This window comes from Trachemys scripta, chromosome 9 (assembly GCF_013100865.1).
Source record: "Trachemys scripta elegans isolate TJP31775 chromosome 9, CAS_Tse_1.0, whole genome shotgun sequence".
NCBI lineage: Eukaryota > Metazoa > Chordata > Testudines > Emydidae > Trachemys > Trachemys scripta.
Genome location: NC_048306.1, coordinates 6,642,684 through 6,669,850, shown reverse-complemented (window position 1 = coordinate 6,669,850; position 27,167 = coordinate 6,642,684). Strand labels below are relative to the sequence as shown.

The 27,167-nt window shown below is 42.9% G+C and overlaps 1 protein-coding gene across 8 annotated transcripts in view; it reads left to right on the top strand.

The window, feature by feature from the left end:
- Positions 1 to 24,400, top strand: part of ATP11C (ATPase phospholipid transporting 11C) — a 117,158-nt gene extending 92,758 nt beyond the window's left edge. For 3 of the 8 annotated variants that reach the window (XM_034782526.1, XM_034782528.1, XM_034782525.1), the window contains exons 22-30: positions 501 to 646; positions 1,116 to 1,175; positions 2,809 to 2,936; positions 5,736 to 5,871; positions 7,293 to 7,358; positions 8,744 to 8,847; positions 13,146 to 13,299; positions 18,384 to 18,449; positions 22,451 to 24,400. In XM_034782526.1, coding sequence (XP_034638417.1) covers positions 501 to 646; positions 1,116 to 1,175; positions 2,809 to 2,936; positions 5,736 to 5,871; positions 7,293 to 7,358; positions 8,744 to 8,847; positions 13,146 to 13,299; positions 18,384 to 18,449; positions 22,451 to 22,591 — 1,001 coding nt within the window. In that variant the 3' untranslated portion in view covers positions 22,592 to 24,400. The other 5 variants (XM_034782527.1, XM_034782530.1, XM_034782529.1 and 2 more) reach the window with 5 other exon arrangements.
- The last annotated feature ends 2,767 nt before the right edge of the window (positions 24,401 to 27,167 follow it).

The following is a 27,167-nucleotide window of genomic DNA, read 5'->3' as shown; positions in this document are numbered from 1 at the left end:
CAGCTGTCTTGAGCTCAGCTATAGAAGGGGGGATGGCTTAGTATTCTAAGTATTTGCAGTGAAATAACTAGAATGCATGGAACTACGTGTTTACGGGCTGGCAAGGATGCAGGCAAAACTCAACTCCCACTCTTTAACCGTTTGATAAACTGCATTCCTTGCAGTTTATTTTGTTAGGACCTGCTGGATACGAACCTCAAAACAACAGACCTTATTGTTATGAAGGACAGTAATGATCCCATGGAGTGTTAGGATTTTGCTTCCTAGTTTAGCTGTCTGGGGCTCTCCGCCCCAGAATGGCACTGTTGTTTTGAATAGCAGTCTGCCTAGCACATTGGGATCCTTGGGGAGGTGACAAGTGCTTCCTTCATAAATCGCAAGTCTTTTTTATATATTTATTTTAGCTTGGAAGGTTAAACTGGGTTGGCAAATCTAGTGGCTGGTCTGAATCTAAATTCCAGCACCCTGTAAATCGCTCACCGTATTTATGTGCCATTCAGGTATAAAGGGCAAAGAAGGTCGTCAGGCAGCAAGAAACAGTGACTATGCTGTTCCAAGGTTTAAGCATTTAAGAAAACTGCTACTAGCACATGGGCATTTATATTACGTGAGAATAGCACACCTTGTACAGTATTTCTTCTATAAGGTAAGGATTTACGTTCAACTAACAAATGTCATTGATCACTATTCAGGCATTTTCCCCCTTTAATATTGACAAAGTCCACTAGAGTTTGTTTGTAATCCTTTTTTGTAGTTCATTTTTCTTTGTAGTTTTAAAAGTATATATCATTAGTAGTATAGTTAGTAATATATGTCTTACTGTTACAGGTTGTACACAATCCGTGTGTTAATCTTCTGCTGTAGGGCTTGTTCCAGTGCCCAGTGTAAATATTAAAGCTGGATTGTTTGTCTTTCCATAGCAACAAAAAGATGGTCCAAAGAGTTTACAGTTCAACTAGCATTAGCTTCATGTTTCATAGCCAGATTTTTACCCCTAAATGTTTTCTATATAATACAGTAAATGTGAAGCATAATTCAGATTTATATTTAAAAATCAAACAGCTCTTAAGAACACAAGATTCTTCTCTACTAAAATCGGTCTCTAATTTTTCTAGAACCTTTGCTTCATTTTACCACAATTTTTATACCAGTTCTTCTGTGGATTCTCGCAACAGGTATGTTCCAATAACAAGTTGATAAAAACACACTCTAAACTGTCAGAAAGTGAAGTTCCATAGTCGAGATTTGGTTTTGTAATCCTGCATGCTCTCCAACTAACTTTATCAAAGATGCCACTTAATGGAAACTGTAATCTAATTGCTAAGCAACAGATTTGGAACGTTAAATATTTGCGGTATAACTTTAAAAAAAAAAAAGAAGTTCCAAACTGTTCTTTCCCTTTCTTCCCACCATGCACAGAGGGGCATTTTCCAAAAGTAACAAGAGAATGTTTTTAGAAAGTCTTGCTATTAACTCATGTTGATATCACTTCCTCTATTTTATAAAAGAACAAAGCCACACTATTGTATCTCCTTGTACTAAAAATGTCTCTCACAGGACTAGGTAGAGGAGCTTATTCCTTAACAATAAGCTTTAAAATAATGAACCCGTTGAGGATCTGTTCCAAATAAAACAATGAACCTATATTTGACCTAGTCCAAATGAGTGCCTCAGCTGTGTAGAACTTTGTGCCCAGCTGTGTAGAACTTCGTGACAGGTGGGATGATGTGGCCATTAAAACAAAAAGGTCTTGGAACAACAGTTTTGGGTTCCTGTGCTCATTTGTGCATTTGTTTGTTGTCTCTGGGTTGCCCCAGGAGCAATCAGAAGGAAGAGCAAAACCATTCAGGCAATTGGAAAATGACTTCCATTGAAACAAAAAGAGGCTTTTCTTGGCTGTAGTCCCTGTCTAACAAGGAATCTTTCAGAGAGCAGGTGCCGAGGACAGAACATGTGTGTTTGTTAAAGTGGTCTAGGAGGTCTCAACTGTATTAATTAGAATCCAAACAAGAGAGCAGCTGTTGACAAGGTAGGAAGTGACTGCTCTAAAATCACTTTGCCTCCTACCTTCCCATGCTGCACACCTCAAACAATGAGTCCAAGATTTTAAACAGGCCACTTTAACTTGTTAATCCCATGGGCTCAACTGCTCTTTAATTACAACCTAAAAAGGCTTGCCTGACTGACAAAGCCTCCCATGTATGCTCGCAAGCTCAACTTTCCAGTGGCCCGCATTGAACCTGAGCGAAAAGACTGGGAACATAATGAAAGTGGCTGAAAGACTGTATTACATTGATCGAAATTCAGCCACTGGTCTTTTTGAGATCCCTGCTTCTTGGTAATACTCAACCACATCACTCTTAAACTTCTTTTCGAGTTGCTTTTACACTAGACTTACCAGCTCCCATATTAAAGATGCAGAATGAGACTGCAGGGGGGGGTGTTTGATTAACAGAAGGAACCTCATTTTAAATTTGGAATCTGAAAGTATCATTGGGCTTGATCCAGCAGCCATCGAGCTTGCTGGAAATTTGCCCTTTCACTTCAGTTTGGGCAGAAACAGGACTTTTGTCATTAAACTGTAACAGTGGTAAAGGCAAATACAACTTGCCTTTAACTCCGTTGCCTCAAAGCATGAATTGGGCTAAATTAGTCATTTGTTTGTTGCTTTGACAAGAATATGAACTGTCCTGTGTGTGTGTGTGGAGGGTAAGAATAGGAAAGCTTTTTATCTTTTTAGGGGAAAAGTTTTAAAGTAAACGGGGACTTTTCTATAAATATTATTCACCCCCTTCTGCTGTTTTTAAGCCTCTGTATGATGCTGCTTACCTTACAATGTACAACATCTGCTTCACGTCACTACCTATCCTGGCCTACAGTCTACTGGAGCAGCATATTAACATTGAAACTCTGACCTCAGATCCAAGATTGTATATGTAAGTAACAAAGGGTTTTGCAAGTTCCCACCATGCTTTTGCTGTTAACTTTCTAGCAGAGATTAAGGCTTGTTAGTAAGATTAATTTTGCAGCGTTTGCTACTGTTGATCTCCAGACACTCCGGTCCCGCCTCTGTGAAGTGGCAGGAGTGAACGGAAGAGTAGCGAAAATGCTCAGGTCCTTCTGTCTCTTGAGTGGAGTCTTGGAACTAGCGTGCTACTTTGAGGTCCTATGGCTTATTTGTAGTCATTTTGAAGGGGGCTTTATAGATTGGAGAATGCTACAGTGAATAAACAAGGCAGCGGCTCATTGCCGTATCCGTGCAAAGATGTGCCATGCCATGACTGCAATTTCACTTTCCGTGGGAAAGGGAAAGTTAGGGAGCGTGCCCCTCTACTGCCGTGTCTTGTACAAAATGGGAATTATTCCTGAGTCAGCTAGTGACACGCGAGCCGGTGATGGGAGGGTAGAAGGCATGTCCTCATGATGAGAGAAGAGATGCAGTCACTTACAAAGAGATGCATATTTCTGAGAGTCTGGCATGCAGAGAGCTAGATCCTGAGTTGGTGTAAGTTTATTCCTCATCCTTCCCATGTCTCCCTAGACTTCCCCCAACAAGGCTTTAAGCTGAAGACTGTGCTGTGCTATCAGGAGTCCCACAGTAACTTTCAGGAGCAACGTATAAACATTGCTAGGGGAAAGTGCTGTTTAATAGATGTCTCTCTTTCCTGGGGAGTTGCCACCTAGTAAAGGCTATCAGAGAGCATGTTTTTTCATGGGAGACCAAATGTATAGATTCTCCAATCTTCTCTCCCGCCCCATTAGCCGCTGGTGTGTACACACACACCTGGCACAATCCCTTTATCACCAGCTAAAGGAGACACTTTTTTCTCGGACTCTCTTATTAACATACTGGCAGCACACCACTGATCCCAGTTTTCCTGTTGCCCAAGCCCGCAAGTAAGCTGTAGAGATTACTATCCGCATTTAGAGCACCGGCAGTGAAACAAATTCAGGGTTGCTCCGTTCTTTTCTGTTTGGGTTCTTACACTGTGTCTATCACGGTGAGATTGGTGCACCTTCCTGAAGTGCATTAAGCTGTATGGCTGGCATCTGTCATGGTAGCAGTGACCTGTTCAAGCCAAGAGCCCTGGCCCAGAGAGGAGCCAGCTATCACTATTCACCAGGCACTAGTATGGAGTCCGAATGTAATCTGCCTTAGATAGCTAAAAGGTAGCGTATGCAATGGACTTTGCCTGCTTTTGAAATGGGCACTCAAATGTCCTCTGCTACCCTCCTTCCATTTGGCAAAAGACCACGGCATGTTTTTAGACTCTTGCTGAATCCTGTGTAGCAAATGCACTCTCCTGGCTGGCTAGAGAATGGTGAGAATACAAAGGGAGGCGAGCCTAAGAAAAACAAATGAATTTTACAAGACGCTGGCTCCAATTGAATCCTCCTGACTTTGCATGTGTGGCTGACTACAAAGTGACTGCAGTGCAACTGCTGTAGACAATGCCGAGTTGCTGCTCTGCAGAGCTTGAATTTTGAGCCACTGTAAAAGTCCTGCGAATGAAAAAGTGCTGCAGGACATAAATGCAAAGACCAAACAAAATGTGCAGGAAAGAAGCGCTGATGATTTTCCTGACCCCAAGTGTTAGCCCTGTTATGATACAACCTTCTCTCAGAAACACACATTACAGAACGTCTTCCTCCTTCGGCTTATTATAGCATTGCCTTTGCCACATCATAATTGGACTTAAGTAAGCCTCTGTATTATAAACTATAATTATAGTTCAGTGCCACAGCTGTTTGCAGAATCCAGCCTGCTGGAAATTGAAGTAATACCTTTTTAGTTATAAGGGAAGGGGGGGGAAGTTGCTGTTTTTCACTTAGATGCTGTTTTTTTCCCCCTAGCTCTAGCTAACCCCCAAATCCCAGCAATAATAATAAAATAAAAAGATTATAAAAGCTTCTCTTGAATGAGGGGTATATACTTCCTAGAGATTTTGGGAGAACCTGCTTTTTTCTGCCCACCCACTGTTACTTATAGATGGCAGCAATCAAAGCCTGCAATGCTTGGTATCTCTCCATTCCTAGTATATGTGCATTGTTCTGGGATCCTTTGGAAATGGACAAGAAGGAACAGAAGAAATGGTACACTGAGATATTCCACCAGAGGGAGCTCATTTCTACAACATCATCAGCAGAGCCTTCTGTGAAAGTGTCCCAGAGCCTGTAACTACTGTTGTTTAAGTGGCAGATCTTGTATTTAAATTAACCCCGCCCCAGAAAGTTCAGCAAACCCCCCCATCTTCATGTACATTTTGCAAACAGTTCAGCAGGTTACTGTCAGCCCGAGCATTTTCCTTAACAAAGGAAAGGCGCTAGCTCCACAATATCTAGGATTCATGTTTCTGAACTTGAAGAAATTTACATTTTGAAAAATACAGATTAGGCAGAAGCAAATGGAGAGGGGCAAGCAGTTAATTTGATCATGTCAATGACTCCTTTATTACTGTCCTCTTTTAAAATGGAGCTGCTGGAATTTACAGGTGCTAAGTTGTGTAGTAGTTTGGTAAACACAGGGCTAGAACAATAATGCAACCCGCTGTCTTCCGCTTGGACTGCGCCAGGATTTGAAGCTACTTCTCTAGAAGTGAAAGGGGAATGCATTACTTTTGTGTCGCACGGATCTCACCACCAAAATGCAGGGCCTGATTCAAACCCCATTGAAGTGAGTGGAAAGACTCTGAAAAAGTGAAAGTGATTTTTCTTATCACTCTGTTTCTTGACAGGAAAATTTCGGATAATGCCATGTTACAGTGGAAGCCTTTCTTATACTGGACCTTTCTGGGCGCCTTTGAAGGACTTGTGTTTTTCTATGGAGTTTACTTTCTTTTTCAAAATTCAACATTAGAAGATAATGGAAAGGTAAAAGAAAATAAAAATAAACCCATTGAGTATATTAGTGTGTGTGTGTGTGTGTTTCTGTACACTTTGTATAATATGTGTATGTATCAGTCAGTGAAATGTGTCTAGAGTCTTGTCTTATGATGTAGTCACGAGTTCCCTTAGTAGAGCAGGAATAATTTGAGATCTGTAAACCAAATTAGGAAAGATTTTTTTTTTTTTTTTTTTTATTCTCTGTATGTGAAGCCTCTTCCAGCTTGCCATGTAAACCGTTTAAAAATGGTTATGTTGTCTAGGTACAACGACCCCATATACAAATGTGACTGCAGTCAAAACCATGAGACCATCTCGTACCTTAGGCTTCACACAAAACTTTTAGGGGGAGTTCTGTGTGCAGAATGATAGCAGGATGAGGCCCAACAACTTCAAACCTTCTGGTTTGTAGTGACACTTAACCTTGCCAAATGAGCTCTTTCGAAAGTTGATATTCGGAAAGAAGCTATTGGAATGTGGGTTGATTTCATGTAGATATAAAACACGTATGCATGGAATGTTTGGAAAAGTTTTATAAGGTCCATTTTATAACACAATTAACCCATTGTACTGTGTTTACAACACCCTTACGTACTTCAAGGGTGGCTTTCTATAATCATTCTGGTTCTGTTCAAATGAATTTGATTTGCGCTAGTATGCTATGTAAATGATTTGAGAGGCTGAGTCTGTGTGACACTCTGAAAACGAGCTATGTGGCTACGTCTTGTTTTGTAACTACTTAGGACTGTAAGGACTGCTACTAGCAATTAATCATAATATCCATGTATGTTTGATTGAATCCTTTTTCGCTCCTATTAACTTTAATTTTTTTGCATTTTTTAAAACTTTTGCATTTCACTTTCTGTTTTAATGTATGCATCCAGATCTTGACAGCCTGTGGTAAGCATCTGTCCCATTCATTGCCGTCATTTGGATAAATATGCAGTATCCGCTTTTCTCTGTTGTGCGTAGTCACTAGTATCTGCAAACAAGCAAACTCAGAATATTCTAGTTGGAAAATATCAATCCATATGTTCAGCAAATGGAACAAAGTTACACGAAAAGTGCAGCTACTGTGATGCTTTCCATGTTATAAGAAAGCACAAACTGAGGAAATCCCCTAAATACAGGTGGTCCAAGTGACTTACATTCTTGATAAACATGGATGTCGGTAGAAGATTTTGTTACTGTCACAACAAGTTAATTGTTTGTATGGTACTGCATGGCATAGGAGTATTGTAATGGACAGCAAGCTTTACAAGAGCATATGGTGGTGCATATCTTTGTATAGTTGACTCTAAAATAAATCACTCCATTGAATTTTACCCATTGTAGTTACTAAGTGTGTAGTTTGTTTTGTTTTTCCAACAAGACAAAGAGATACATGTGGTGATTAACGTGTTTTTCAGGTTTTTGGGAACTGGACCTTTGGAACTATTGTTTTTACTGTATTAGTGTTCACCGTCACTCTGAAGGTTAGAAATTTCCTTTATTTTCAATATGCCATTGAAAGATTATAGCAGAAATAAATTGTGTGTACTGTAGTGTAAAATTATACACTTTTTGCTAGAATGTATCAGTGACATTTATTTCCTGTAGGGTTTTGGATTTTTGATCCTTTTGTATATTTAAAATGTCCATTTCTTTACCGTACAATGTAGCTCTCACAACTTATAGTCTCGTCTAGATTTTTCGTGTGTGGGTGTGTTCTCTCCCCTAGTACTTGTGAATTTGGTCTATTGCCTTTTCTTCCCTACCTTCACCTCTTGGGTTTTCAGCTCAGGAAAGGAGAGAGGGACAATCGAAAAATTTTCTTTACCCAGTCTTGGCTCCAGTACTTTTCAATGAGTTGGAGCTCTGTCATAAAAATACACTTGCCAAATCATAATAATTTTAATAATTTGCATTGCAGTAGATCCCAAAGGCCTTACCAAGGATCCAGGGTGCGGTGAGCTGTGTGTTATATACAGCCTACGTTGGCAAAGGGTCAGTCTTTGTCCCCTTGTAGTGGTTAGATCAGGGATAGGCAACCTATGGCACGCGTGCCGAAGGCGGCACACAAGCTGATTTTCAGTGGCACTCACACTGCCTGGGTCCTGGCCACCGATCCGGGGGGCTCTGCATTTTAATTTAATTTTAAATGAAGCTTCTTAAGCATTTTAAAAACCGTATTTACTTTACATACAACAATAGTTAAGTTATATATTCTAGACTTATAGAAAGAGACCTTCTAAAAACATTAAAATGTATTACTGGCACACGAAACCTTAAATGAAAGTGAATAAATGAAGACTCGGCACACCACTTCTGAAAGGTTGCCGACCCCTGGGTTAGATTATGTATAGAGCTTTGAGTCTGCTACTGCCTGCTGGTTCATTACCTCAAGGAGGAACGCATCATGTTGTTAGATCCAGCGGTCCCCGGTTTGTTCCCCACAGAATTCCCAGGCATCATTACAAATACTAGAACATAAGAAGATGCAGCCCCTTCACCAAAGACCTTACAAGAGTTTTCTGACCTATCGTTCAGAATAGCAAGTGGAGCATGTGGGAAGAATATACTCACAACACAGTCATTTCCCGGATGAAGTATTGAGTGGTGTCAGGCTTTTTCAGTGAAGCCTTTCAGTGATGACTTACAGCTCATCAGGGAAGGTCTTTTGTTGATGTTGTGCCAATGTGCAAATCAAGTATTCTCATTGTCAAACCTTTGCTAGGAGACAATTGACTAGTGAATTTAGACATGTACATGAATGGAAGGAGAATCTCTACTGCATGTGAAGGAAATTTGTGATATAAATGGCACTGGAGAGACACTTTGTAACTAACTACTATTCCATTTGTTGTTTTCACCTATATAGCTAGCGTTAGATACTCGATTCTGGACCTGGATGAACCACTTTGTGATTTGGGGCTCCTTAGCCTTTTATGTCTTTTTCTCATTCTTTTGGGGAGGAATCATATGGCAAGTATCTTTCTTCTTTCAGTGATGTTTTTGTTTTGTCTTTAGGTGAATGTGCAGTGCTTGCGTTGTGTGAAAGAGACGGACAAATTCATGGGTGTGATGGGACTGCAGGAATCCAGGAATTGGGGGTTATGTTGTTAATCTAAAATGGTAGATCCCTAAAATCAGTAAATAGTTTTAGTATTAGATGCTGATTAATATACAACAAATAGTGCAAACTGCATGGAAGAAAATCATCAAGAAGCAGACTGAGATTGAAGTTGGTACTTCTGCTAATGTGAAACCGTCTTATTCTTTGTTTCATGGCAACTGCAGTAATATCTAACTGCTGGGGATGTTTTTTGTTTTCTGTTTTGTTTTGTGGTGGTGGAATTAGTGATTCATTATCCTTTGAGATAAGTCAAGGAACTCTTTCACTGTTTATTAGCCGAGCTTGTAAAATCAACTTGCTTGTGGTGATAGTACTTGCTTGGAACAGCTTTCTATCAACCTGTACAGAAGCAAAGCCTACCTTTAAAAACAAAAATGGAGTTTCTAGCCCCTACGGCGGTAAAGATAACCTTTCACATGAGCTGTGATGCAGAGCTGTCTTCCTCAGTCTTCAGACAGACTATTCCAATGCTGCTGCTGCTCATGGCTTTCCCATGCTGTAACCAAGTGGAAATTGATGCTGAATCTTGTCAGTTTTCACTGCTGCTACTGTGAGTTCCCTGTGGGAAACAGGGTCACTTAAGAGACCCCGGTTAATTTCCCTACTCCTTAGGGAAAGCTAAGAGCAGCTGTGGAGGCTGGTATTTGGGTTTCTGACTGAGGAGAAGCCTGGAGAAGGGTAGGTTAGTGGAGACCACTATTATTTGAGCAGCAACCAGGAAGCTGTGGGTCATGTGTAGTGAGGTAGGGGAGGTGAAGGAATGGGGGCCTTCCTCTTCCAGTGGCCAGAAGAATTTGGGGGCTTCGGATTGATCAGACACCTATTAGCTGGGGTCTACAAAAGATCTTGCAAACAAACGACACCTTGGTGTGAATCCAACAGCTTTGGTGAAGAAGGGGGGGTTTGGTTTCTTACCTGGGGGTATTCTTGGATATTAAAGCCACCGTCTTAATTTGTCCTGGTAAATATTTCAAACTCTGGGTGGGTGGGTGGATGGGTGACCTGGAGGGGGAGAGAGAGAAAATTTAAGTGAAGCACACACTGTGGGAAAGATGCTAGTGGAGTGGAAAGAGAACAGAGGAAGCAGACAATGAAAATAATGCAGGAATTGATACTCTGTGATACTTCATAAGGGAGGGAAGAAGTGGAATGAAGTCAGGAAGAGACAGGCCTGTCTCCCATTGACTGCGGTGGGGCCAGGAGTTTACCCAGCATGTCTAACAAAAGCAGGTGAACCATAGTAAACTAAACTCGTTAGGCAATGTTCTGCAGATTGATTCCCCCTGCAATAAACAGCACTCAGCCATTGCATTCCTTTATTTGGCAGAGACAGCACCCTGAGTTGTAGGCTTTGCCCACAAGCCAGTAGGTGCTGGGTCCATTTTTCAGTCCCTGTCTGCTAATAAACAAGCTCAAGTAACTAAACTAGCTTTATTCAGGGCCACAGGCTGCCTTTGCTCCTGACTCTAAGAGTTAAACAGATGTTTGTCTGTAATCTTACCAGCTATCTCATTACACTGCAATTCATGGATTTTCCACTGGAGTGTTTACTTTGCATAGCTAAATGCATAGCTAAATACTTAGCTAAACAACCAATGCTTTAGAATTCTTGTCCTCATTTATGTATGAGGCTTCCTTCCCATGCATCTGTCAGTTCCCCTCTGTCATCAGGGGAGGTGGAAAGATACGGATAACCCTTTGGGGGCTTTGAGTCTCTGGACTTTCACCAGTAAAAACCATCTCAGAAAGCTCTACTTGAGTCCAAGTTCAAAGTAAAATGATGTATTTGGGATAACTTTTTCTCAATAATAGTTTCCTTAATATTAATGCTCTGTGCATTTTACTGTGCAGACTAGACAAGGTAAAACCTCATTTCAGAAGACAATGTTTGTCTTTGCTTCTTAGGGCTTGTCTACACTTACATTTTATAGCGCGCTAATTTGCTGGCTCAGGGGGGTGAAAAATCACCCCCCTGAGCGCTTTAAAGCGCCAGTGTAAACAGGCTCCAGACACGGGGAGCCGCGCTCCCAGCACTCGGAGCTAATCCCCTCGTGGAGGTGGATTACCAGGCTGGGAGCTCTTCCAGCGCCTGTGCACGACCACACTCACACTTGAAAGCGCTGCCGCGGGAGCGTTCCCATGTAGCCATGCCCTAAGAGATGGCCTCAAAACTCCTTGCTCTTCGTATTTAGGGATTAAGATCATAACAAATGTTAATGACGGAGAAATAGTGAGGAGATAACATATGGGGGAAGCCTTAAAAGCAGCGAAAGCTGATCTGGTCTCCTGGAGATCCAGGTAAAATTTTCAAAAATTTCCTTTTCAAAATGGACTTATGCTCCCATGTGCCTTTTGAAAATGAGACTTGGGCACTTTTGAAAATTCTCTCCCCCCCAGTCAAAAATGAGACAGAAAATAAGGGACTAGGGGTAGGAGAGAAAAAACAGGCAGGAAAAATGAAGAGACGACTCTCCAAAGAGTCTAATTATTACACACGCACTGCTGTTTAGTTAGGTAATTGAGAATGTCGTCAAAGAGAAGCTGAAGCAAACATGTTTTGAAAATGCATGTGACGATTACAATGTAAGATGAAACGCTGTGTGTTTACAGGGCAGTAATCCCTGCCTGGGGGGCGTTTTCCAACAAGCAGTTGGAATAGATTCAGGATTAATTCTTTTTATATAATCCCAGAGTTTCTGGCCAGCTGCAAAAAAATACCGTTCTGACACCAGCACAGTCTGAATGTAACATGCGGAACTAACAGAGAAATGGCAGAGTATTGCAAGGAAAGCCCGGATACAAGTATGTAGCTGAGACGTAGATGGATACAAAAAGGACATCTAAGGTGGAAGGGGGCCAGAGTAGTAAAAATCATGATTGCTGAGGCGCAGACAGTAGCGTAGCTGAGAAAAGCCTTGGAGGACTGGATGAGGAACTGGTAGCTGAAGATGAAGGGCAGGCGATGAAGGGATTTGAAGATGGGAATGATGTGGTCAGAGTAGCAGAGAAACGACCTAGCAGCAGCGTTTTGGCTGGCTTGGTGGGGAGTAGGACAAAAGGTGGGGAGGTCATGGATTGCAGGAGTCAAAGAGGAAGGTGTGATACTGAATGCCTGGACAAGGGCTTCAGCTGCAGGGTGGAGAGGGAAGGGCTGCACCTAGAATTGTGGTTTTAGGGGGAAAACAGACATGGTTAGGTGGCCTATCTTAGTGGAGCAGAGGAAGGAGTTTGAATAAGGGCTCATCTACACAAAGATTTAGTTTATGGCAAGCTGGGCTGTGAATCTACCCCATATCAGCCTATCTTATGCAAGTGCAATAATGCTTTATTAATGAGCTCTTATCTGCTTCTCTTACAAAGAGGACTAGATCAAAGGGCACTAATGAACTGTTAATGTGCATCAGCAGGGTCTACATAGGCAGTTGGAGTGCGGGAAGCTAGTGCAGAGCAGATTCAAACCCCAGCTTGCCAGGGACTCCGTGTTTGTGTAGACAAGCCCCAAAACATCACATTCCAGGGACAGCGATGCGTCTGCCTATGATTGAGAGAGGAGGGGGAGGGTGTGCCCTTTTGAATGTGGGTCCGCACAGGATGGCCAGCAGGAGGTATGGGACTGTCAGAGGTGGGAGACTGTATAGCAAGGGAGGTTTGGGAACCATCAGCATGGATAATGGTGATTGACACTACATCAAGTAGGGGCAAAGGCTGATGGTCTGAAGGTCACACAGCTGCAGAGCAGAGGAGCAGTTGCTGATGCTGATGTAGAAGTAAGAGGAGAAGAAGCAGGAGAGAATTCAAGGATGGAGCAGAGGAGTGGGGACAAACAGTGTCTGGCTTGGAGGATGACATTGGAAAAAAGGCTCTCAGCCTTTGCTAGGAGGGAGCTGCTACTTGCTTTTAGAGCAGTTTCAGTAGATTGCGGGGCAGCCAGATGAGAATTAGAAGAGAGAGTGAAATAAAAGCAGCAGGAACAGGTATCTTTGCAGGCACAAGTGCAGCCCTCTTTACACATGCAAACATCCCCCTTCCTCCTCCATATGAAAATTTGTCCCATGAAAGTGCTAGTCTTAATTTGAATCTCACCTCGCTGGAAAACTGCAGTGGCCCATTGTATTGTCTGAGTCTGTTTGTGTCCCTTCTCTTTCAGGCCTTTCTTGAAGCAGCAACGAATGTATTTTGTATTTGCTCATATGGTGACGTCCGTATCAACCTGGCTGGCCATAGTTCTCCTTATCTTTATCAGCCTTTTCCCGGAGATTCTTCTAGTAGTTTTTAAAAATGCGAAAAGGAAAAACCATCAGGTAAGGAACGAGAGAATATACCACTACACTTCCCTTGTTTGGAAGAGGCGCTTCCGTTCTTCTGCACACCTGACAGACTTTGGGGTAGCCATGCACCATTTGCACCTAGTGAGAGGCTGCCTGCCTCTCATCGTGTCATTCCTTCATGTGCCAAAAAAGGTCAAAAAGTGTTAACCAGAAGTACTGCCCCAATCCGCGGAAGCAGCCGCATCAGCAGTGCCTTTTCAGTCAGCGTTTGAGGTCTGTATAGAGTGTAACTGCTTCTCCTTCTAGAAAGTATATCTTGCAAATCACATTGGACTTCATTCTGCTCAGTTTCACTGCTCCAACCCATTACTAGTCTTAATTGACTGTCAAAACTTGCAAATTTGACCTAATCAATCATCTAAGGGGAGTTCTTAGGGATTTTGCATTTTGGGGGATTAATGATTTTTTGATGGATAAGATATCTTTAGTTTTTTTCATTATCTTCCTCATTCTCATCATAAGGGTGGAAAAGTGGATTTTGCACCTGAGTTGCTAAATTTTCACAGTGAATTTGCAAGGGACTTGACAGCTAGTTCAAATACAGTCAAAAATAGCCTTGCCCCACAGTCCCTGTTACCATAGTATTGGGAAACCTCACAATCACTTATGCCTTTATTATCCTGCGAGGTAGGGAAGCAGTACATAGAATCATAGAAGATTAGGGTTGGAAGAGACCTCAGGAAGTCATCTAGTCCAACCCCCTGCTCACAGCAGGACCAACCCCAACTAAATCATCCCAGCCAGGGCTTTGTCAAGCCTGGCCTTAAAAACCTCTACGAATGGAGATTCCACCACCTCCCTAGGTAACCCATTCCAGTGCTTCACCACCCTCCTAGTGAAATAGTGTTTCCTAATATCCAACCTAGACCTCCCCCACTGCAACTTGAGACCATTGCTCCTTGTTCTGTCACCTACCACCACTGAGAACAGCCAAGCTCCATCCCCTTAGGAATACCCTTCAGGTAGTTGAAGGCTGCTGTCAAATCCCCCTTCACTCGTCTCTTCTGCAGACTAAATAACCTCCGTTCCCTCAGCCTCTCCTCGTAAGTCATGTGCTCCAGCCCCCTGATCATTTTTGTTGCCATCCGCTGGACTCTCCAATTTGTCCACATTCCTTCTGTAGTGGGGGGCCCAAAACTGGATGCCCTACTCCAGATGTTGCCTCACCATGCCGAATAGAGGGGAATAATCACTTCCCTCGATCTGCTGACATTGCCCCTACTAATACAGCCCACTATGCCGTTGGCCTTCTTGGCAACAAGGGCACACTGCTGACTCATATCCAGCTACTGTAATCCCCAGGTCCTGGGGAATTGAGACACAGTGGCTAATTGACTTGTCCTGAGATCACATAGGAAGTTTGTGGTGGACCTGGGATTAGAACCCAGTTTTCTAGAGTCCCAGCGTAGAGCCCTAACCACCAGGCTGTCCTCTTTCTTTATCGCTCCCGGTCAAGAAAGACACTAGGTTTTTCCATGCATGATGTGGTGTTTCCTGAAGGCCAGTCTCACTCTGCTAAAAGAAGGGGAGGAGTGGTGGGAGGGGCTGTTTTTAAAATAGAAATTATCTGCTGCAAGCTTTAATGGTGGTAACTGTCTTTGAATGTTGGTGATAAGCACCAGTTTACTTTTGCCTATTTCCCCAACATTGAAAGCCAGCACAGCTGTGGTTAGAAAGTGTCTGGAAGATGGTGCAAGAAGGAACAATCAGTTGCACGCATACAAAACGCGAAATGACTGCCTAAGAAGGAGTACTGCGGAAAGGGATCTGGGGGTCATAAGCTAAATGAGTCAACAGTGTAACACTGTGGCAAATAAAGCAAACATCATTCTGGAATGTATTAGCCGGAGCGTTGTAAGCAAGACACAAGAAGTAATTCTTCCACTCTACTCTGCGCTGATTAGGCCTCAACTGGAGTATTGTGTCCAGTTCTGGGTGCTACATTTCAGGAAAGAGGTGGACAAATTGGAGAAAGTCCAGAGAAGAGCACCAAAAATGATCAAAGGTCTAGAAAACATGACCTATGAGGGAAGATTGAAAAAATTGGGTTTGTTTAGTCTGGAAAAGAGAAGACTGAGAGGAGACATAACAGTTTTCAAGTACATAAAAGGTGGTTACAAGGAGGAGGGAGAAGAATTGTTGTTCTTAATCTCTGAGGAGAGGACAAGAAGCAATGGGCTTAAATTGCAGCAAGGGAGGTTTAGGTTGGACATTAGGAAAAACTTCCTAACTGTCAGGGTGGTTAAGCACTGGAATAAATTGCCTAGGGAGGTTGTGGAATCTCCATCATTGGAGATTTTAAAGAGCAGGTTAGACCAACGCCTGTCAGGGATGGGCTAGATAATACTTAGTCCTGCCATGCATGCTGGGGACTGGACTAGATGACCTCTCGAGGTCCGTTCCAGTCCTATGATTCTATGTTAACGAAAATGAAAAGTTCCTGTTCCCTGCTATGTGCTTCTCCAGTTGTTCAAAACATCTCTGCAACATCACATCAGAGCTCTTAGCCCCATCCTTCTCCACCGCCACCACCTCCTCCTCCTTTACTGGCACCTGCTAATGCTCCGCTACTTTAGCCTATCATTCTATGTTCCTCTCATAGCTAGTGTATTTATTTTCAGATGGGGTACATTAGCGATTTAGGTTCAACGTACTGTTTGCACATCTCTAAGCAGCAGGTTACTAAGCTGTTGTTTTGTGCCATTTTGATAATGTAGTTTCTAGGCAAGGTGCGACCCGAAATGTAAAAGAATTTTAATGTAACCATTTCTGTTTTAAATGACACTAAGTTTCATCAGAATTTGTGTTCAATGAAATTGTAAAATTACTTTCAAATACTGAAGTTTAGGAAGAAGAGATTTTTCTCATGGTGCTCTGGTATCCTGTATGACTTTACTGTAAGCTCTGTGCATTTCTTTCAGGGTAATTTTTTTTCTCTGGCCTCTGTATTTTGACCAAAAATTGGTATTTAATTAGATATAAAAATATTGAAGTCTTAAAGATGTTTCCTTAGAACACTTGCTAGATTCCCTTGGCACAATATTGATAGTGCAATACATGTAGCTATGAAATAACAAAATCTGTGAAACCAATTATTAGTGTTCAATTTTATAAGCAATGAAAACTTTTGGAATCTTTGTTATGTTTATCAGACAGGTTTCAACAGCCTACCACTTCCGGCGTAAAAGGCTGTGTTTGTTTTCCTTTTAACTCTTTATTACGTTGGTTCTAAGAACATTAATGGGTCAGAACGAAAAAGAGAAACCCAGTATTTGACTCTTCTTTAAAAATCTGTCCTCATCCTGTGTTCCCTTCAGTTTATAAGGAAGGCTAACCAGCTTGATGGGTGGTAGGTGATGTCCAATTCTTAAGACCTTGAGTCGCCATGTTAGAATTTTTCTTTTCTTTTTCGGTTTTTGTTTAAGATGTTAAAAGTGTAACCTAATGGCTTCTAGGAAGTTAGACTAGCCAATTTCAAAGGAAAAGAATGGTTTGCTCTCAGCAGTGGTGGTGAGGAAGTTTCCTCCAGGTGGGAGAAATGTGGTATAATGAGTCGGGTGATTGAAAAGTCACTCGGGTCTAAAACCTGATCCCATTGACTTTAGTGGGAGCAAGATTTGGATCTTGCAGAAACTTAGGCGACAGCATCTAGTAGATCAGCAGTCTGGTGCCAAGATTTCCTTCTGGGGCCGCATTGGCTGGGTAGAGTTTGGGGGGCTTTGTTCCAGCTTTCCATTGTGTCCCAAAAGTTAGTCATTGTGCTTAAAAGGTGCGTCCTTGACCAATCTGTGGCCGGGCCGCTAGTTGATTTGGCTAATACTTCCTCACCAGGGGTGAAATCCTGACCCCTCTGAAGTCATTGGGAGTTCTGTTGTTGACTTCTTTTGGGTGTGCTACAGTGCACTCTAAGCCTGGGACTGCAGGACCTGGGATTGTGAACTAGGTGTATCCAAGCCTTTGCTTTAACACCCACCCTGCATTGTAACCTGGGTTTACAGTTGCTGGTCTCACAGCTGTGCTAACACATGCATATGGCACTAGGCAGCCCTTCTGACTTGGGTCTGCAGCCTGACTTGTGTCCACACTGCAAAATGACAGCCTTTGGACCCGGATCACACAGGGACTTGGACTCTGGGTCAGAGGACCTGGGTTCTGACTGCTTGCTGACCTGCGTCAGACTGATTTGGGTGTGGATGGCAGGGGAGCTTGGTCTCAAACCCGAGTCAGGGCCCAGGCTTAGAGTGTGTAGTGTAGACGTACCCACTGGGGCCAGGATTTCATCCCTTGTGCTCACACAGACAAGCAAGACACCTACCATCCAACAGAGTAGTTTGGTGGTTCCCTCCTTCAGCAGGAGCAGGGCTGAAACCTCGAGCCCCGGCAGCTGTGCTCCGGCTCTCGAGTTGCTGAAGATGGTCATTATGTGGCTTGGAGGGCTAGTAAGTTTGGTTACCCTGGTGTGTATATACATAAAAAACACAAGATGAGGGTTTCAAGATGTTATGTTTCAAGTAGCAATACTAAAATAGTCGTCAAGAGTTTCGGACATGGGTGTCTAAAGTTAGATGCCTGTGTCCGTAATTAGACGCCTAAGCAAGTGGCCTGATTTTTCAAAGGTGTTGAGGAGCCGCAGCCTCCACTGATTTCAGTGGAAAATTCCAGACTTAGCCACTTATTCAGGTGTCTAAACTTCCGAAGTGCTGGCTAAGGTTTCAAAAGCCAGTGCGTATGACTAGCAAGAGCAGTGTCTGCTGTTTCTCCTTTCAAAAACAGCGGGTGAAATCCTGACCCCATCAACCCCACGTGATTTTTGCCCTTGACTTCAGTGAGGCTGGGATTTCACCTGGAGCGGTCCCATTTTCTAACGTTTCCCTTCAGTGCACTGCTGTTCGCTCGGCCTGTATTTGTCAATGTTTCTATGTGCAAGTGTTTTGAACTGCAAAATGCATTCATGTTTTCTTTTGGTTTCTGCATTTCTCTCTCTCTCTCTTTCTGCTGCCATTTTCCACCTTTTTGTGCTGTTGTGAACTAGGTAACGAAACGCCTTCCTTCCTCAGGAACATCCACTATCTTCATGCTCTCTCAAACTTCCAGCAATCACAGCTTTTCTTGGAATGAATAAGGTGATTTCCTTGCTTAATCAGTACAAGTTTGCTTGTGCTGCTGTTTTTTTCCTTCTCCGAATGCATCACCTCTGATAACCTGTGGTTTTTAGATCGGCTTGTGCAATAAATGTTTTTTTAAAGGTACCTTTTCATTTAAATGTATTTTGTCTACCCCGTTCACTTCGGTGTCGCTATCCCGTTATTTAAAGCTTCGCAACAACTTGCTGCCCATCAATTCAGCGGTGCTTGTTGCATGCATCCTCATTATTTAGTACAGCCCGTAGATGTGCATGGTGCTTGACAGACAGACAGACATAAGACAGGTTACACCATCAGGGGACTTACAATCTGCATTTTGGACCAGATTGCCAGCTCGTGTAAACCGGTGCAGCTCCATGGAAATCCATGGAGTTGTGAGAAATTACACCAGCTGTGGATCTTGCCCTGTCTTTACATACCCTCTTTCCCCCCTGTAGAGCCTGTTTGAGTGCACTGGATAAAGCTGTCTTTGAACCATGGAAACAACAATCTACTTTATTTTGACTGTGCTCCCACTTACTTGATGTGTGTGCAAACAGTCCATCTCGCACTTGGCCAGTTCCATAGGCTAGCAGTAGCTTCTCGAACACATTCCTTTGGCTAACAAAACAAGATTTTACTCACGTTCCAGTAAAGAATGTATTTTGCTAGTCGTAAACGCTATAAAGTTTCGAAAAAATAAACAAAGATTTTTGTACCAGTTATGCTGAGTGCAATTCTCAATTGCAGCTGCTCTCTATGGGGATGGTAAGATACCAGAGCATTTTATGCATGTTCCTAGTTGGTTTCATTTTCACCTTGCTGTGTTTGCCACATACTTCTCAGTGTCCAAAAATATTACCGCAGAGGGTGGTGGATTCTTTCCCTCTCCTAGAAACTTCCAAACTTTGATGCCTGAAATTGAGCATCTAAATAAGCGGTGGTGATCTTCAGAGTTGTAGTGCACACCACCCATGTTCACCAAAGGTGCCTAACTCTTTGGCACTCATACTTGAAAGATTTGGCCAATATTTCCTAATATTGGCATTTATAAATCATGTCTTGGTTAGTCTTTTTGATTATTTAACTTGAAGTTTTCTTACAGAATGATTCAGTAAGTCTTTTCTTATTTGTTACACCACTGGGTAGATGAACATGTCTCATGTGCTTTAAGTATTTTTGCCTCACTATTACAGAAAAAACTGAGCAGTAGGAAGGAATCTGATTCACTGTCGTCCAGACCTTCTGTCAGGTCGTCCAGACCTCTTCTTTTAAGAACATTCTCAGACGAGTCTAATGTATAGTAACAGGTACCCTATTCAAAAGAATTGGGATGGTTTTAAAGGCACAAATTAACCAAATCTTCCAAAAATCAATTAAAATATAGTTCTTATCTTCTCAGTTGGTGGTGTGGGGCACCTGTCTTTGCAAAACATAAAGGTGCAATGCTTGGCATACATTTTAATCTTTGGAGCTATCCATACAACTTTTTCAGAACCTCAGTAGATGTGTGCAGATTCTTTAGAGTTCCAAGATCCCACTGTAGTAAATGAAAATGTACAGTATAGTTGGCATAAGCCAAGTTTATTTGAGTAATATTGAGACAACTGAGACTGAACATACTGTCATTAAATTATGTTAACAGTGATCATAAAACTTTAATACTCATGTATTTCTAATGAAATGTCCAAATCCCAATGATTAAAATTATTCCATTATTGCATCTGGATCAATTCAAAGGTTATGGGTTTGGTTTTTTGTAAGTGCATGCTTTTCTGTCAGAATTATACAAAGAAATGCTAATGTATGTGAACAGAATTGAATCTAAACGTGTCATGTATTTGATTATATGTACAGCATACTTGTGTTTGTGTGTGTGTATAGACATATAATTACTATACTACATGTTTGGCTTTTTAATGATCATGTTTAGAATCACTCTCTATGCTTCTAGCTGTAGAAATAGATAAAAGTGCCAAATTTCATTCACGCTTAGAAGAAAAAGCTGCAGCCTTGCTACAAATGTCTTATTGTTCCTCCTAAGGTATTTGTATATAAATTTGCAAGTAAGGGAGCCATTGAGGCAAATCAATTCCAGGTTAAAAAGCCTACTTTTCCTGGTCTTCGTTAGTAAATATGTGTGCTAGCCTGGATGTCCATATTCCCAAGTATTAACCCTGCTGCTCCTTAGTGTAACTATTCTGTAGTGAAACAAGAAGGAGGGGTCTTGTCATGAATGAAAGATTGCTTATGTATGAGTCTACCAGTGGGCTAAGAACGGAGGGTGCTGCCCGTTATCCAGTGCCTTTATTAACAGAGCCCTAAGTATCGCTTAGAATAAAAATATCACTTCCATTTAACTCCATGATTGTTCTACCCTCCTGTACTTTAGGTGATGCTGCATACTGTTATTTTCAAGTAGTCTGATTCATTTGGCTCAGTTGCTGTCTTTAGTTTTCTCCTCTTTTGATAGACCACAGCACTGGTCAGTGTACCAGATGAAATAAATAGACCTGCAAATGGCCCGCCTCCTCTGACAGGGCTATAGGCTGTTCTGGGGTGGGGTTTTCAGATGTGATAGGCCTGGAGGTCTGCTGATCCCATTGCCAGTCAGTTGGGATCCCATGGCACCCCTGAGTTTTCTCTGAATTGCAGTGGTGAGTGGAGAAAAGTCACAGGGGCTGAATTTTGCAGGAAATGTATCCCCATTTGGGGCAGTTCTCTGCACCCAGATTTTTGTTTTGCTCAAGGTTCCATAGAGATGGCTAGGTTTTTAAATCTTATCACGGTTTTGAGGCACAGAAAAATGCACCCTATGTCCACTCCAAAAATTCTCAGAGTGAACTTCTTAGTGAAAACAGGCTGTTTCCACATTTGCAGCAATCCATGAAAAACATTTGATATTTGAGTGCGTCACTTTCTTGTTCCAAATAATTTGCCCATCTTTGTGTGGATGCCCTGAGGCATACAGCCTCTGCAGAAGGTCTGCGCTCCCCACTCACCTGGGGGCAGCGCAGGAGCACCAAAGCAGTGATGGCGACCCTGATATTCCAGTAGCCCCTGTCCCATCAGAGCACCAGCGTGTTGCAGACACCCAGCAGCTGAATGATGGCTTGATCATCTGAGCCTCACGTTTTGCATTGTTGGTTGCTCTAAGAATCCTGTTAGCAAGATGTCGGCTACTTGGAAGCCCAGTTCCCAATCCCAGAAGACTGTGGTTGTTAAATTGTATGCCACGCTGTTTACTTTGGGGGAAGTCTTATGGAAGAAAGGTGTTACGTGCATGTCAAATATTTATGCCTGTGGCCAGCTTCACCATCTGATCACTCAGATCTGACTGAGGATCTTTCCAGAAAGCAATTACCTGCTTCTTCAGTAGTTAAATGCTGCAGTAATTTTTCCATCTGGGAAGCATATTGCTTCCTAAATGTTCTGCTTTCCAGGTCTCACACACACTAGCCAGTGAGTTTTCCATGCCTTATTCTACACCTCTTGATGGGTATCCTCTTCTTTCACCTCCTATGCAACTGGAGCTATGCATTCTGTGCACATATGTGCATTGAATGATTGAAAAATTGAATGTTAGACCGGAAGCAGCAAGAAAATAAATCAACTTTTAAAAAGAAAGGAACTTCCCCCTAGTCACTAAGTGCTATTAGTTGGGAAAGATCCCATCCTTCCTAGATTTCAGGAGTTTCTCTTGGTAAATATTTAATTCCTGCATTAACATCACTGAATTAATATGAGAATCACAGGGGAGAGCAAGTCAGAAGTTAATCCTTGACCTAATGTAGCATTTTGAAAACCGTGCAAATTCATTTGTCACACTGCTCTCTCCCCTTCACTGTGAATGCAGTTTGGCATTTTTATCACTGTCTTTTTATCACCATTTCTGTTATCCTCCTAGCAAATTCTAATACTTGGATGCCTAGAATAACACAACTATGATTTTTGGAATGTAAAGATTAAAGTAAATGATCTTTTTCCTTCTAATTTTACAGACTGTACCCTTTAATTTGCCTATGCTATTGTCCTACAAACCTATGGAGAATGGTTACACCTCTGAAATGAAGATCGAAGATGCTGTTACTAACTTGACACAAAGATGCCATCTCAGGATACCTCAAATGCAACAACTTTAAATACTGCACCTTGTCGTGCTGCAGGACAAGACGTGTGTTTGAACTCTCAGTTCTCTTTAAGATGACCCATGTATTGTAAGCAGCCTTGCTGACTAAGCAGCTGTGGAGACACTGGCCCTCATTTTTTCAAAGTCTGAAAATGGAAAAGTCTGGGACATAAAAAGCCCGTGGAATCAGGAGTGGAGAAAAGAACATCTAGAATTCCATAAAAATGGAACAATAGAAACTTTAGAGACACATGGATGCTCCTTATGCCCACTGACTAGAAGGAGACTCCTCCATTACAGATTCATCCAACAGCAATGAATGGCCGCTAAAGTCTTATTCTTTTGCCTGACCAAAGAAGTAGCACAGCCTTTCTGCTTAATCGCGGTCTTGTCCAATTCCCATGGAAGACATTGGAAAGGCCCCCATCACGGAAGTAGGGTTGGACCCTAAATTAAAACCACGGTCTGTCGTCTTGCACGGCTCCCGTTGCTGCTAACGAGAGTTGTGCACCAGCAGCTGAAGCCAGGATGTGATCGTTAGAAAAGTTCAGCTTTCAAATCCACGCAGCAGAAATACTTGAAAATAGTGAAGGACTGAGCTGTTGATGGTGTGAAATGTCCAGTGGCATCCCCTCTCCATTGCAAACAGCAGGGTTAGCCTGTTAAATGGTCTCTGTTTGTTAAAATGCAGAAGTGTGTCAGCCTGAACATTTCTGAGGAGCCGATCAAAATATTGGAAGAGTTTTCATGGGGCCAGACTTCTTTTCCACATTACCAAATTTGATCCTGGAACAGGAGGAAGACATAATGACTAACCCTTTCCCCTTATGTATTGAAAATACACAGAATTCTTTTATTACTCATGAAAATCTCCTTAGTCAGGAAAGAATCTTAAATAAAAGTTGTGTTGTGCCAGGTTTTCAGCCCAAGCTTAACTGGGCCTCTGTGGTTATGCTCACACTCCTGTGAATGTAATTGCAGTTGTTTGGACACCTTAAAGACTTGAATGGCAGTCACGATCAGCCCCTTAAGTGACCCATTGGCATTGATTGTGCTTGCGAATAATACCAGATAAACCTGCAACCTTCATTATCTGCATCAACAGGAAGGGAGGTCAGTTTAAAAATAAGTGACTAAATACATCTGGTTCTATGAGTAACATTTTACTTGGTTCTAAAATCAGCAGATTTTTTTAAAAAAATCTGTGTCTATCAAGATGTTGTGAGTTAAGATGTTGATTTAACAATACCACGTGTGCAGAGCATAAAGGTAAAATGCTAGACAACCAACTTCTATTTGCTTTTTATTATGCAAGAAAACAATACTACTTGGATTATAAAAAATCCTGAGTGAGCACGGATTAAGTGCAATTGGCATTTTATTTTTTTAATAATATTTTTCCACTAGGTTGACTTCCCCTTCATCCTGTATGGCCCAGGTTTCCTTGTGCCAGATAAAGCGCAAAAAAAAAAACCAAAAAAAAAAAACCAAAAAAACCTTGGGGTAAAAAGTTTCAGAGTATCTAAGTCCCATTTCCTTAGCCTCCCAAGTCTTATTGCAGGTCAATGAGACAGCCTCCTAAGTCACTCGGGCACTTTTGAAAATTTTACCTTTAGGCTTTGCTTTGCTCATGCACAAAGAGACTAGAAGTTAGGGCTGGACAGAAAATACCCATCTCCATGAAATTTCGATGAACAACAGAAAATAATTTTCCATTCCTTCCCTTCAAAAAGTTTGGAAACTCTAAAACTGTAAAGGAATTGGCGCTACTGTTATCAGAAAGCCGTGCACCTGATTTTATGCCTGCTAATAGACTTGGTTTTAAAAAACACTGACAGGTTGTTCAGTCTCTAGGCCTCTCTCCTGCTGCCTCTGAAGTTGTTGGGATGTTTCCTTAAGAAAAGTTGGATCAGGCTCTCCTGCCCCCCCACTAATGGCAGGCAAATCCTCATCTATATATAAGCAGTCACACAAAGCCTGCCGTTCATGGAAAGCGAGGGAAAGGAGCAGAAACTGCATGCAAGAGGCCTCTGTCACCCCTGCATGTCATGACTGCTGTATGCTACTCAACATGGGGCAGGGGGAAATGTGAGCAGGACTAGTGGGTTGGACACCCCACAGCTCCTAAGACCCAGCATGGACAGGAGGGTGGTCACCCCCATTCACTGCACTGCACCTTACCTAGCAGTAGTGGCCACGGCGCAGCCACTCCTTGCTGAGCACAGGGGGGTGGATTGCATTCCCCTTCATAGTCCCTATCAGCAAGGCCCTTTTTCCTTTGGCTCGTCCCCTGGGACTACAATGGAGCCTTAGATCTTGTCTGATCACCAGTGTTGATGGCTAACGTTGTGCCAACACATTGGAGCACGAGGGGCACAACCGACCACTACACTGACAATACGGTCTGTACGCCAACTCTGATCTTTCAGCTTCAACGCACAGTTCTGTTTGCTTGTATGTTTACATAATCTTCAAAATGTGGGCACTGAAAGGCAAACTTCCAATGATCTGAGACCATTCCAAGTCTGACGCGGACCGCCTCCTTCCTGGTTTGTTTTGTGTAGCATTCTACGTTGTTGGGATCCAATTCTGCTCCGGCTGATGCCAGCTGAATTTTTCCTTTTGGCTTCAGTGAGAGCAGGATTGTGGTATATTCTCAGGAGTATTGATGGGGTGGGGGGGAAAGGGAGGCATAACTATCATGCATTTTAAGAGTAAGCTTGATTGGAACCAAATTTTTCTCTTTCCATCTCCAAATAATTAGTATTGGTGTAGAGTGAACCATTCACTGTAGACGTACATCTGAAACCAAAACTGATGTGAGGATCCACAAGGATGGGCTGGAATTAACACCAAACATCTAGCAGACCAGCTGTAGAGTGTTGGAAATTCTTGGGCAAACTCTCTTGGCTAGCATATTGGTGCAGCTCCACTGAGTTCAGCAGAGCTATTCTGATGTACACCAGCTAAAGCAGGGGTGGGCAAACATTTTGGCCTAAGGGTCACATTGGGGTTGCAAAACTGTATGGAGGGCCTGGTAGGGAAGACTGTGCCTCCCCAAACAGCCTGGCCCCTGCCCCCTCCCACTTCCTACCCCCTGACTGCCCCCTCAGAACCCCTGACCCATTCAACCCCCCTGCTCCTTGTCCCCTGTCAGCCCTCTCCTGGGACCCCCTGCCCCTAACCGCCCCCTGGGACTCCACCCCCTATCCAACCCCTCCCCCCCCCTGCTCCCAGGCCCCTGACTGCCCCGACCCCTATCCACACCCCTGCCCCCTGACAGGCCCACTGGGACTCCACGCCTATCCAACCCCCCCTGTTCCCTGTCCCCTGACCGCCTCCTCCCGCGATCCCCCACACCTAACTGCACCCCCGTTCCCTGTCCCCTGACTGCCCCAACCCCTATCCACACCCCCGCCCCCTGACAGGCCCCCCGGGACTCCCACGCCTATCCAACCCCCCATTCCCTATCCCCTGACCGCCCCCCTCCGACTGCCCCATTCAACTGCCCCCTGCTTCCTGTCCCCTGACTACCCCCCAAGGTCCCCTGCCCCTTATACAACCCCCTGGCCGCGGCCCACTTACTATGCCGAGCAGAGCATGCAGAGCAGCATGTGTGGCTGCCACGCCGGCCGGAGCCAGACACGCTGCCACTCCGTTCAGCAGAAGCACGCAGCTCCATCACCCAGAGCGCTGCCTGCGCGGCAGCGTGGCTCTGCGGGGGAGGGGCCAGGGGCTAGCCTCCCCGGCTGGGAGCTCAGAAGTTGGGCAGGACAGTCCCACGGGTCAGATGTGGCCCGCGGGCCGTAGTTTGCCCACCTCTGAGCTAAAGGTATGACCCTCCGGATTCAAAACTAGCAAACCCCAAATCTGTTGCTTCCTGAGGACCTGCGGTATAAGAGAGAACAGAAGAATTAATGCTGGAATTAAGGAGGTCCTGCAGCTGAGGTCCTACCAGAGATTAGATAGCTCAGAATGGCAATAATTTGACAGTAACACAGTAATACTGTGATTGTTGTTCATATAAAATAATACAAGTTGTATTGTTACAGCACATTTCAGTAATGAGCTAAAAGGTCAGTAGGAGCTTATAGGTGGAAAATCTTGAAGGAAACTGGACAGTGTTTCTAACAATTCCCTGCAGATTAATCACACTGATTCGTGACCCAGAAAGTTTAAAAAAAAAGGTAACTAGACTCGCTCGAAGTACTAGTGAAAAGTTTCATAAACTCAATCTATTTTTCCAAACTAATCTTTGTATGAGGATAGTATAAATTGTCAGGAATTACGTGCAAATTTGCATACCTTCCTACCAGTGGAATATATAATTAATATCACTGTTGCGCCACTCATCCAATTTCTCAGCTATGGGATTTTTTAAAATAACATAGCATATAAAAAGGTGTAAATTATACACAGTTGATGAGAAGAAACATTTTTCAGCTTCTTTTAAAAAAATGGGACTGCAAACTTACCTTTCCCCCTTCCCCACTTAAAATGCAATTTTATACATGTGTTGCTTTATATAACAGATATTGAATGTGAATGTTACCTTTTATGAATGCAACTTGCCCTTTTTCATTACAGAA